This window comes from Ovis aries, chromosome 7 (assembly GCF_016772045.2).
Source record: "Ovis aries strain OAR_USU_Benz2616 breed Rambouillet chromosome 7, ARS-UI_Ramb_v3.0, whole genome shotgun sequence".
Lineage (NCBI taxonomy): Eukaryota > Metazoa > Chordata > Mammalia > Artiodactyla > Bovidae > Ovis > Ovis aries.
Window position 1 is genome coordinate 1,682,271 of NC_056060.1, and position 13,155 is coordinate 1,695,425.

General features: G+C 40.2%; 1 protein-coding gene across 8 annotated transcripts in view; it reads left to right on the forward strand.

Moving 5' to 3' along the window:
- The window catches only part of EPB41L4A (erythrocyte membrane protein band 4.1 like 4A), a 287,090-nt gene that overhangs the window by 226,942 nt on the left and 46,993 nt on the right, over positions 1–13,155 (forward strand). For all 8 annotated transcript variants that reach the window (XM_060418719.1, XM_027971446.3, XM_060418721.1 and 5 more), the window contains exons 13-14: positions 9,449–9,539; positions 12,526–12,609. In XM_060418719.1, the coding sequence (XP_060274702.1) occupies positions 9,449–9,539; positions 12,526–12,609 (175 nt within the window). The remainder of the gene's footprint in view (positions 1–9,448; positions 9,540–12,525; positions 12,610–13,155) is intronic.

The window sequence follows — 13,155 nt, forward strand, 5'->3', positions numbered from 1 at the left end:
TAGAAAATTTGAAATACTTTTAGATAATATATCACTACTTGTAGAGTTATAGGTATACATGTAACTTGGAAGTTCTTTGGGTCACTGATGATGTCCTTATAACAGAATACTTAACAGAATAATATAAACCTCTACTTAATGTGAAGAATAAAATCTATTCAAATAAAAATAAGAATAGAATTGTTGCTAAGCTGTTTCATTTTAACACAAAATAATATTCTTGAATGGATATGATCTGGGTTAATCATGGACAAAACAAGACTATCCTGTTTATCTTATTAAGAATTACTTTTCAATATAAATGTGCTTTTTACATTTAATAATTACTTATCAGCATTGATGTGATATACTAATAACATGCTGTTAGTAATTGTAATGATAACTTTAGAAAAAAATTTTTCCACGTTGAGCTTTATGGTCATGGGAAATAAACCTTTTACTTTATTTCTATTTTTCTAACACGAAAATAAGATATAGTGATGAATAAATACTTCCAAGCATAAAACATTACTTTGGGATACATTTTTGCAGAGGAGATGAAATTGAATTGCAACTATAAGGAGAATGAAAGATTGCTGTGAAATTTTCAACTGATAAACTCATTTCATGTATTTTTGTTTGCTTATTTCTGTAATTAAATTTTTTTAAATTGGAGTACGATTAATTTGCAATGTAGTATTAGTTTCTGTTGTGCAACAATGTGAATCAGCTATATATATACATATGTCCCCTCCCTCTTGTACCTCCCTGCTACACCCCCCATCCACCCCTCTAGGTCATTTCATGTGTTTTTAAAATGAATGACTGTGGATATCAAAGTTCTATGGTATTTTATTACACCGGATATGTTTAAGAGAGTCATGAAGCAGTTTCTTTTAATTAATTTTTTGTTTTAATATTTTTATGAAGTACTGTCGATTCACAGTGTTGTGTTAGTTTGTACTTACAGCAAAGTGATTCCGTTGTGTGTGTGTGTTCTTTTTAAAAATATTCTTTTCCATAATGGTTTACCATAGGATATTGAATACTATTCTCTACTCTACAATAGGACCTTGTTTACTCATTTGTGTGTCAAAGTTTGCATCTGCTAACCCTAACCTCTCCTACCTCATACCTCCCCAACCCCCTTCCCGGCAGCCACCAGTCTATTCTCTGTGAATAAAGAGATTCAAAACAGTTACATCTTTTTATGGGGATGGAGGAGGGTAGGGGGTTCAGGATGGGGAACACGTGTATACCTGTGGCAGATTCATGTTGATGTATGGCAAAACCAATACAATATTGTAAAGTAATTAACTTCGAATTAAAATAAATTTATATTAAAAAATTCTTTAAAACTCTGTTTTTAATTTAATATTGTGTTAGTTTCTGCCATGTATCAACATGAATCAGCCATAAGTGCATGTAAAAATATTTACTTAAAATGTCAGTATTTACTGTATGTTGCAAATGACATCCTTTTGATACTCTTTAAACTTCTGATGCAAGATGTTAGATATCTTAGAAACATGCACTGAGGTGAATCACTTTCCAAATTCTTTGAGTGAGTACTCGTGTAAAAAGTTTAAAGAACACTGAGTTAGGGCCTCCTAGATATGAGCTCAACTATGGAAAAATCAGAAAAACCAAAAATGTTCTCAATTTTGCCTTAGCAAAACAAACCTTTTTAATGTGATCTTTACATACAATTGTATGTATTTTGTGTTTATATATAGTTTATATGGGGCTTCCCAAGTGGCACGGTTGTAAAGAATCCACCTGTCAATGCTGGAGACACAGGGGATGCGGGTTCTCTCCCTGGGTTGGGAAGAGTCCCGGGATAGGAAATGGCAACCTAGTCTAGTATTCTTGCCTGGCAAACTCCATGGACAGAAGAACTTGGTGGGCTATAGTCTATGAGGTTACAAGGAGTCAGACGTGACTTAGCACACACACCCTTTATATACCACTGTCATTACGTCAGATAAAACCTGCTCAGCAGTGGTCTAGCACACTCTTCTGGAACAGAACCAACTTTGTGTCTGGTGTGGAACTGTTCAGCTGCCCTAGACCAGCTGAGCATAAATGTGGGGCCTGAGAAAAGATGGCTGGAGAAGGTTTGCTGTAGGTTGCTCTGAACTGTGTGGCCCTGTTGATGGGGGGCCGCGGGGAAGCGGGAGCGGGAGAGCAGTGCAGGGATAGGATGTGATTCAGTTCTCCCCCGTCATACTGTGTTCTCATATCACAGGAAGAAAACTTGGAGACTAAGAGACTTGCCACACCTCTTGCTTCCAGACCGCCATTCACAGAGCCACGCTGGCTCTGGGCCTGGGACGGCTGGGAGCAAAGACAGGCCCCATCTACTGTTAGCGTGGCTGGCAGCCCCGCCAGCATGCACAGGTGTGGATCGCAGGCCCTTCAGATAGCACAGCCCCTTTGTTCTACTCTGGGGGCCTAGGGAAGAAAACAAATGCTTGGATGTGTCTTTTTTGGTTTTGAACCAGTATTCTGACCTACAAAGAAGGGTGTTGGTGCCTGCCTTTCGGAGTGTGTACCTCGGTAGCTTGGGCAGAGGGTGAAATGCCTTCATCTCTTCTTCTCCCAAGTTGACCATGTTGGTCACGAGGAAAGCAGAGGGATCCAGGAGAGCGCTGGGTCGAGGAAGAAGACACTGGAAGCAGACCAGCCAGGGAAGGGATCTTTCATGCACAGACATATTTTCCTAGCATCTTTCTCATCCACACCCACTCTTTACGACCTACCCTCCAGCTTTCTAGCAGAATGCTTTGTTTGATCTTGCAGTTGACATGTAGCAAAATCAGTCTTAAAAGTCTGTATGTTTGTAGTAAAGAGGTAACTGTTTAAATACCACTTTCAGGAGTTCTGAATGGAGAAACAGAAAGGCAGAGGTCTGGCTGCCTCTTTGGGATGAATGGGCTGAGGTCAGGCATTTGAGCTTTAAAGAATTGGCCACTGTACACTGAAACACTTTTTATTTTCCAAATCATGTGTTTTGAAATTTAATTAAATTATACCTAATTTAATGAATATCAGTTCTGGCAAATATAAAACCTTTATGATGATAGGAAAATATATATATAAAGTTTCCATGGCCATTTTACTGTTGGTAATTTGCGATGTTAGAAAAATAGATTTTGCCAAGTTGTTCTGTCATCTGCCATTTTTTCCCATAGTACCCAGTTTATACAGTTGAAAAACCAAGGCAAGGTGATTCTGTACTATCAGTGTGAGAACTAGAGCTAAAATATATTTCCAGTTACTAGCTCATTCTTAATTCATGAATATAATATTTCTTCTGATAAGTCATTCTAGGTCAGATAATATGAACTCAGACTGTCTTTAATGAAACCTAATAATCTGCTAAAATCTATTCTGTCCTGATTATTTGTCTCAAGCATTAGGTGTAGCTTTTAAAAATATAGATCAGAAAAGAAAATGTGAATAAGTGGGATAAAATTTAGCCTAAAAGTTTACAAATGTATCATATTTGAGAGTTTTAAAAATGAAATCATGTATATATGATAGTCTCACTTTACTTACTGGCTGTTTGTCTTTTTCCCCATTAAACAGAATAAGTCAAATCACTCTGATAAATATATATATATATATTTTTCTTTTAATGTCACATGTTCATCCTCCATGCCCACTCTAAATTCAAAGCAGTGGCAACAGTTAAGTAACATCAGACATTTAAACTAAGGTTGACAGGTGTCAAATTGAGCTATGAACTTTGGTGGTGGTGGTTTAGTTGCTAAGTCCTGTCTGACTCTTGTGATCTCATGGACAGTAGCCTGTCAGGCTCCTCTGTCCACAGGGATTCTCCAGGCAAGAATACTAGAGTGGGTTGCCATTACCTTCTCCAGGGGATCTTCCCAACGCAGGTATCGAACTCAGGTCTCCTGTATTGGCAGGCAGATTCTCTATCGACTGAGCTATGAGGGACCTTGTGAGGCTCAGTGTTTTTGTAATTGAGCATCCATGTGAATTCAGTACCGCATCCTGAAATCTGGACATCACAGGGATGACTTTTAAGAATCTCCCCCAGGTCAAGCGGCTAAACAGATCCTGGGGAAGTTGGTTCTGACAGCCACTCTTCCTGAACAGAAGGCGAGGGTCACTTAAGATAAAGGCACTGAACTGTGAGCAGAGCCAGACTGCACAATAGCGTGGTCATCGTCCGCTGCACATGGGCTGAGATCATTTGCATATGGGGTGTTAAAAAATGAACGGAGACCATGGAACGCTGAACACTGGCGCTGCGGTGCTGCCTATCCCACAGGGAACTGTCAGGCCCCTGCCGCGCTGTAGTGTTTACCAGTCCAGAGGCGAAAATAATCACAGATCATGAGCTGGATCTGGCTCCTTAATAAACTATAGCAGTCTCCTGATACACTTAGTCTTCTACCTGTGACCAGTCTCATGAGTAAAGCCCCTTGTCTTTTGGGGGAGGGGGGTTACCACACCATGTGGCATGTGGGATCTCAGGTCCCTGACCAGGAATGGAATCCATGCCCCCTGCAGTGGGAGGACAGAGTCTTAACCGGAACTCTAGGGAAATCCCAGGCCTTTGTCTTTTTCTGTGAATGATACATAAGTTGAACTGTATGCTTCTAATTCTAAATGACCTTGCTAGAGTTAATATGTCATGTAAAGCAAAATACAGATTTACTTAGGAGGCTTGGTGATCACATGTGGATAACCGACTTTTGCTGTAGGTCATCTGCTGCTTTCATTTAAGAGACTAGAAAGGAGGCGCATACTACAGCGGAAGGCTGCCGTAAAGCCCTGAGAAGTAGCCCGGGCTTGTAGGATGTGGCTGCATGTCACCTCACCTCCTGGATTTTCCATACTGCCACATCCAGATTTTTTTTGGTCTTAGTTTTGACACTTTTTAAACATAACATTATTATCCTCAATTTTCCCTTGTAGTGGGAAAAACTAGTAGAAACAGAAAGACATCCTCTATAACAACAGACCGTCACTGAATACTCGCCATGTATAAAACACTGTGCTGGAAATCATGGGGCCTCAGTGATATGCCCTTCACTTTATTAAGATTTTGAGGCCTTATTCACTTTTATTAATAATTTTATTGTGTATATTATACATAGTTTTTGAAATATATATGTGGCCGTTTGTATTTCTGGATATTTTAGATGGTAAACAACTGTTTGCCCTTCTCTAAAAGAAAGAGTTGCCCCACATGGAGTGATTTCTATAGTGTAGGAAACTGCCCTTAATGTTTTATTTCTCAACATGAGAAGTAGTTTAATAGCTATTCACTTTATAATAGTTTGTTAAACAGTTCACATGTGTATGTTATATTCTTTTCTGGTGGTCTGTTACAATTTACAATGAAAAAAGAATGTTGAAAACAATTTCTCCAGCCTCAAAATTTCTTCTGGAATAATGCCTAAAATTCCATTGTTATCAATTATTTATTTTAGTTAGTATTTATCTTCTCCTTTTTGTCTTTAAAATGCAACTACTTTGTGACCAGTTAATACATGAAGACATGAGCCCTTTAGTGTGGTTGGTTTGTCAGATCACCGCTTCTCTGTAGTTCAAGACTCTGAGCTTATGTAGGAGGGCTGGTTCTGGAAGGTAGGATAACGAGGGGAGGAAGAGTCTTGAAAAGGAAAGCAGTTAGTGCATGTCAGCAAAATGGAAAATCGGTAAGCCTAAAGGATGCATAACCATCTCTCTCACCTTTGCAGATTTCAGTAAGCAATATTTAATTGCTTAGCTTTCTTTTTAAATGATAGATGATTAAAAAAAAAACCTCACTCATTTGACGTAATTAGGACAATGGTTAAAATATAGTATTTTTAAAGTATAGTTATTACTTTTAAGTGCATATTTACTAACATAAAGCTAATAAGTATTGCCTACTTAGAGTTTTTAAAGAACCCTACATTCATGAATAAAAAGAGTAACTTATAATTAAGGTATGAATATTACATGAATGGATACTGCAGAAAATCTCCCAGTTAAGTCAAGGCTAATATGTAGCTTTTTTTTCTTACAGTTAGTTTTCCTAGTATGTCTTTTACACTTCAGGCTTGTCCACTTCACATACTTACAGAAGAGGGGAATGCATATAAATAGATTTGTTTTGGTTAGTAGTATGCTGTTTTGAATATAAAGAACCATAAATTAAATTGGATTACCCTATCTAGTTATGATGTGTTTGAGTGTGTTATCTGACTGTTATGTTAGTAAAATAATCTTGTCAGTGAAGCAGTTTATTTTGAAGACATTTGCCTATTGTGTTTGAGATTGTCTGAGAGAGCTTGTATGTGATTTTTTTCCCTGAAATTCTTTGAGAAAACCATAGATCTAGTGTTTGACCTCAAAAATTATGACTTAGGTATTGTGAATAACCAAGTGTTGGTTTCTTTAAGGAAGTACATATACATATATAGTTTGAAATTTTTCTATTTGAAAATATTCCTCAGTTTTTGGCCTGCCTGTTTATTAAGCTTTTGCAAGCTTGGGAAAGAGACTCAGTGAAAGTGATCAAGCGGCCTCACTTTCCCCAAGGCTGTTAGACTAAGAAAAGACTGCTCAGCAATATTTCGGTTACCAGGGCTAGGGAGAGGAAGACTGGGATAAATGGGGAGATTGAGATGGACACATACACACTACTGTGTGAAAACTAAATAAATAATAGGGAACTAGTGTGTAGCACAAGGAACTCTACCCAGTACCCTGTAATGACCTACATGAGAAAAGAATCTGAGAAAGAGTGGGTGTACGTATGTATAACTGATTCACTTTGCTGTACAGCAGAAAGTAACCCAACACTGTAGATCAACTAGACTCTAATAAAAAGTTTAAAATCAAACAAACAGTAACACAAAACAAACAACAAAACACCAACGCCCACCTCGCCCCCCACAAAAAGCCAAGAAGGGACTGACTGCTCAGTCAAACGGAGAAGGCGATGGCACCCCACTCCAGTACCCTTGCCTGGAAAATCCCATGGATGGAGGAGCCTGGTGGGCTGCAGTCCACGGGGACTGAGTCAGACACAACTGAAGCAGCTTAGCAGCAGCAGCAGCAGCAGCTCAGTCACAAGTGATAAGACTTGAAGTAAACCCAGGTGTATCCACCAGCTAGCTGCACAGGACTTCAGCTTAAGTGATGCTTGCTTTCACTCGGTGCTTCTTCCTCTGCTGTTATTGCCACTGGGCACTTGGGCTGGATTCCCTGCTGTGCCCCCTTTTTCCCCCAGCCTGGAAAATAGCCCTGGGTATGTGAATTTCCCTTATATTATAAATTAGCAATACCAGCTTGGAACAATGCTACATTTAAAAAACATGTATTTAAAACTATCAAAAATATTTATATGGGGACACATCAGCTGTCTGGGGCACAAATGAATTAATCCCTCTTGTCCCTGTCCCAGGGCCATATCACACAGAGTTCCCACTTTTGAGAGGTAGCTCCTTCTTAAATCTGCACCTGCAATTTTGGGAATATGCCCTTGTGATTTTTATTAAGGGTTATGGCAAAATAGACAGTGACTGGCCACTACAGTGTCTGATAGCACTGGGGGTTGTTCAGGGGGAGTTGGTTGTGTCCCATTCATCCAACCATGCTCTTTTATAATGCCTGAATTCTGAATGTTGCTCCCATATGAGCTTGCCTTTAATGCCACATATCTTCAGGTTCACCTTTTCACTTTAGGATTCCAAAACTGGAACAAAATTCAGGTATTGAATGCATGTCAGATTGCTCATAATAATAGTTTATGGAGTGCTTATTTGAAACCTCTGTTTGCTTTCTGTGTCTAAGGTGTATTCATTCATGTTTATCATTCCTGATCGGTAGCCAAGGCTGCCTCCCAATGTCCTGGAGGGAATTGCCAACTTCAGGGTGCTTACATGTTCCTCTTGTTATCTCTCAAGGTTGGTTGCCCTTGACAGAGAGTTCTTGTCTTAGCTGACGATTAAATGTCCTCATTGGTCGTTCTTTTCACTTATCTTCCAAAGAGTCTGTTTCTCCCAGTGTACCCTTAATTTAGACTGGCTCCTGAGGATGAGGCACAGATGGCCATGGGAGGCTGTGTGTCGTGGTGGTCTCGAGCTGATTCTCAGGAGCCAGACTGGTGGGTTTAAAAGCTGGGCCCTCACTCATGAGCTGTGGGACCTTGGCAAAGTCCTGTTTTTCTTATCTTTAAAATGGGGAAATATTAGTATCCATATTAGAGGATTATTTTGAGGATTATATAAGTAAATAGACCAGAAGTACTTAGGACAGTGGCTCAGATGGTAAAGAATCTGCCTACAATGCAGGAGACCTGGGTTTGATCCCTGGAGAAGGGAATGGCAACCCACTCCAGTATTCTTGTCTGGAGAATCCCATAGACAGAGGGTCCATGGAGTCTCAAGGAATCGGAGACAATTGAGCGATTTTCACTTGGGACAGCACATAGTAAGTGCTCAACAGGTATCAGCTGTTACTAGTATTACAGACTTAGCTTGGAATTTGGAAACTGTTAGCTGTGATTATACTTTGGATTGAAGGACTTGACCCATGGACATACAAGATGGCTTTCTGAGGAGGACACGCCTGCTTGCCACATGATTGAACCAGGAGTGCAGGCGTCCATCCTCCTGGAGTGGGGGGCGTGCCACTAGAGAGGAGACTAGCCATCAGTGCCTGCACATCTCACCCCTACAGGCTTATCAGCCTCTTTCCCAAGAATGGGATCCAGATTTCCTGGATGGGCTTGGCTGCTGGGCTAGTTTGATCACAGTTTCCATCATTGTGTCTGCTGGGGGTGCCCTCTGCTGGTCCATCTAGCATGTGTGCAAATCTGGGGAATAACAGCTTTTAAAAAGTTAGTTTTAGCCTTTTAGGGATGTTTACATTAAAAAGCACACTTGAAAACTTTTTTTTTTTTAATGTAATACAAATCATATCTATATTAGTCTGTTTTTGCTATTTGCATTATGAGTTGGAGTATTTTCAGGTCTGAAATATTTGGGGTAGGTTTGATTGAGAATGAGGGTTGTCAACGGCATGCCAAGAAACAGTAATTTTTTCACAACACAGTTGTCAAAAACCGATTGGAATGGCTTACATTCCAGTATAATAGTACTAAATATCTTAGATTCTTATTTAACGGTTTAAAGAACGTCCATGATGTGGGAACTTTGTAAACCCTGAAGTCTTAAAACATCCTATTTTCAAAGGGCGCCATAACCTAGACATTGGGCATTGTTATATTCAGGGTTTAGTACATTTCAGAAAATATTATCTCAGATTTATTGAGCAGTTCATTATGTATTTAGAATTATATTTTACCAATACAATGTGTCATGATGTCCCTAAGTTTACATTAAAAATTTTTTTCCGTTTCTTTCGTGTTTTTCTGACCACTGCCTCCTTTTTTTTTTTCTTCTCCACTGTCTCTTTCTTTCCTCTGCTTTGCTACTAGGATCAAACAGCATAAATCGGGTTACTGCGAATATGGAAAATGGAGAAAATGAAGGAACAGCTAAAATTATCGCACCTTCACCAATAAAAAGGTCAGTTAGTTAACTGAAAGGACTCGCTGCTATCTGCTGTCACAGAAATGCTTTTAATCTTTTGTCAAGGTTAAGAAGCACTCTGGTAATTAACTAGTACTTTTAATGAAAATAGTCTGTGGGCCAAAGAATCCTTTAAAATGCCAGTAAAATGTGAAGAATCAGGACATGGCCCTCTCATTTGAAGGAAATGCTGCTGCTGTTGTAGCATGATGAAGTTATGGATAGTCTGCGGTCTGCCTTCTCCACAACACAGTGAAAATCCCATGTGACTCTTTTAAATGGCGTGATATAATGGACTAACTCAGAGGGGCCTGGGAAGTAAGGCAGATCGTATTCACGCTTAATGTGCTGCGTTCATTGTAGCAGTGCACTCAGCTGTGGCCCTGGAAGGAGGTCTGATCGCGTTCGGAGGCGCAGGGTTTCAGAGGCAGTGACTGCATATGTGTGAAGAGCTGTCATGGTCTTTTGCATCCGTTTTCCCTGAAGCATCCCCCAGCGGAAGGCCCTTCTCTTAATACATTATGTGGATTGTTGCCCTGAAAGATCAGCATTGTTCTCTGTGCAGACACGGTTCCAGCGTCACTCTTTCCTGTCTCCAATTATGTTCATGGAACAGGATGTCGCACATGCAGTGAGCTCTGTAGAGAGAGTACTCTATACGCATTGTAGAGACGTCCAAGCAGTCGGAAATATGTGCCCTTGAGAAACTTCTGAGATCATCTACTCCATCTTTTGTTAGTAAATAATGGTGTTTTCATTCCACTGGATTGTTGCTACTTGGAGAAATACAGTGTATGATTTCTCAGCAAAATAATTCTAAGTTATGAAATTTCTCAGAGTTGCAGTGTTTCCCTCAAGGTTTTGCCTTCATTTTCTTTTGTGTGGGTACGGGACGCTCCCTGTACAGAGTCTCTTTCTGGAATGATAAGTTCTTTGCTCTCACATGCACTTCCTTCCTCTTTTCTCTTTCTGCATTCTTGTTTTGATTGGTCGATAATTGCTTTCCAATGTTGTGTTGGTTTCTGCGGTACAACAGCAAGAACCAGCCGTAAGTATACCGCCTCCCCGCGGGCCTTCCTCCCACTCCCCGCCACCCCGTCCCTCTAGGTGGGCACAGGGCGCTGGCCTGGGCTCCCCGTGTTATAGCAGCTTTCCACTCTCTGTTTTACGCTAGCGTGGCATGCGCTTTCGTGTGCTGTGCTTCTCTTAGCCGTGTCGCTGTGGCTGGAGAGTCAGCTGAATCTGTATGTACAGGGAATGCTTATGGCAAGTCTGACATAAGACTTCGCCTTGCATGAAGTTCAGATCCCAAGCCTTTTTAGAGTGTATGGAAGGAGTGCAGTCCACTCCACAACTGCATTCTTGCTGATAGCACTGATACCTGAAGGACTGCCAAATTTGCCCACTCAAGCTCCAGATGAGAACCAGCTCAGAGACTGCATTCAGTTAATTTTCCCCCTGAGGTTTCATTATTCTCCTGCTGCTGTCTCAGTCCCTCTTTCATCTCCCTACTGCACTGCTCAATCTCCCTTCTCTCTTCTCTCTCTGATTTACTAAACACACTCAAACTTTCTACTGTATCTTTCTACATACCATATTTATTACGTTTCCTCCTTTCAGAATTAAAGTTTTACTTTAGAAATTTGATCTTCCAAATGTTTTTTAATCTTTTTAGGAATAACGTAAATAAAATATACCTACCGTCTATCAATACTAGTGCTCTTTAACATGCCTCTGTCAAATATCTAATATTTTAGGCTTTATAACTCCCTAGATGAATATCATATACTAGGGTGCAAGTTTATCTGCATTTTTTGAAATGACCTTGTCATTTTTTCTCTCCTCTTTCTTTGCTGTTACAAAGAACTCTGCTATGACTATATTCCAGGACAATTAAATAGAGGATTCCTCAGAAAGCTGGGGTTAAACATGGATTAGGAGTTGAGTAGCTCTATCTTTTTCTGAAGTGGAGGCTCCCAGGGAAGTGAGAGGTGGCATACTTTCTCTCCTCCCCTGGTGATGGGAGGCTTTTGATGAGCCCCTGCCTTGTGTCTCCCAGTGTTTCTAAAATAATTTATTGAGGTTGAGTAACAACTCAGTTATATTTATATTCTTAGGACAGAAAGATGATACAAGGTCAGGAAATAAGATTTGAAAGTCATTCTGATTTGGAAGGATGAAGCCAAGATATGGCGGAAGCTGGGGGCAGAGAAGGTCAGTTTGGGCGGCCTGAACCTGCCCAGAGCTGACCGGCCTGCACAAATTCAGACCCAGAGCCAAAGCCAGCAGTCTCTGACCACTGCTGAGAGAGGGAGCCAGCCACATGAGCCAGAATACTCAACTTTCCTTTCTTATCAGCCCTGTGTTTTTGGCTTGCTGGTTCCCCCTATTTCTCATCCTGCCAGAATTCTCCAGTCCAGAATACTGGTGTGGGTAGCCTTTCCTTTCTCCATGGGATCCTCCCAACCCAGGGATTGAACCCAGGTCTCCCTCATTGCAGGTGGCTTCTTTACAAGCTGAGCCACAAGGGCAGCCCAAGAATACTGGAGTGGGTAGCCTACCCCTTCTCCAGCAAATCTTCCCAACCCAGGAATTGAAGTGGGGTCTCCTGCATTGCAGGTGGATTCCTTACCAACTGAGCTACCAGGGAAGCCCCTTCTCATACTGGAGGTTGACTTTAGAAAGTTTCTTTTAACAATTGATGACTTGGCATTTGGGTGACTTATAGCAGTAAAACAAGAAAGAAAGAAGGGGCAAAGAGACCCCCAAGGTACAGCTGGAAAGTTTATTATTATTATTATTTTTTAGGCAGCCCCTTTACATTTTTTTCTGGAATGAGTCACAGGTATGAATAAAAACACATATTTTAAAACGTTTGTTAAATAATTTTACTGAAGAAATAAGTATGTGAGTTAATGTTCTTTTATTTTCTAGTTAATTTACTTTCCACTCTTTTTTGTTTGTTTGTTTTTTTAAATTAAAGCTTTAAGAAAGCAAAGAATGAAAACAGCCCTGATACCCAGAGAAGTAAATCTCATGCACCGTGGGAAGAAAACAGCCCCCAGAGGTAAAGAGAATCCTTGTTTTTATAAAGGAGAACAGTATAAATGGTGTTGGCAATTGCAGCTTGTTAAACGATGGAATTTGCTTTGTGGCTGGTGATGACTAACTGTGGACAAGCAGTCAGATTCCTAAATCAGCATGACTGAGAACTTCTGAAGTAGAAGTCAACAGGATGTGTCCTAACATGAAACTTTCTCCCGGAAAGACAGAAAGGAAAACTTGCATATACTAAGAAACTGCCTGAAGGTGGTGAGGATGGCTTAGGTGGTCCTTTGGATACTTGAAATGACATATTAATGATAATTTCCCCAATTGCACCATTCTTGTTAAAACTTAAGTTGAAAACTACCGTTGATGAATAGTGCATTTAGAGGACCTTTATTCCTAGAAATAAATAAATATTTAGTTAATTTTGCTCACAATTACCATACCAGGGACAGATCTGCTTCCTAATTAATTGATGAGTTGAATGATTGTTCCAGGTCTGACCACACGATGGTTCAGATTCTAACTCTGCCTCTTTCCCGGGTACTTGGCTGCTTAACTAAAT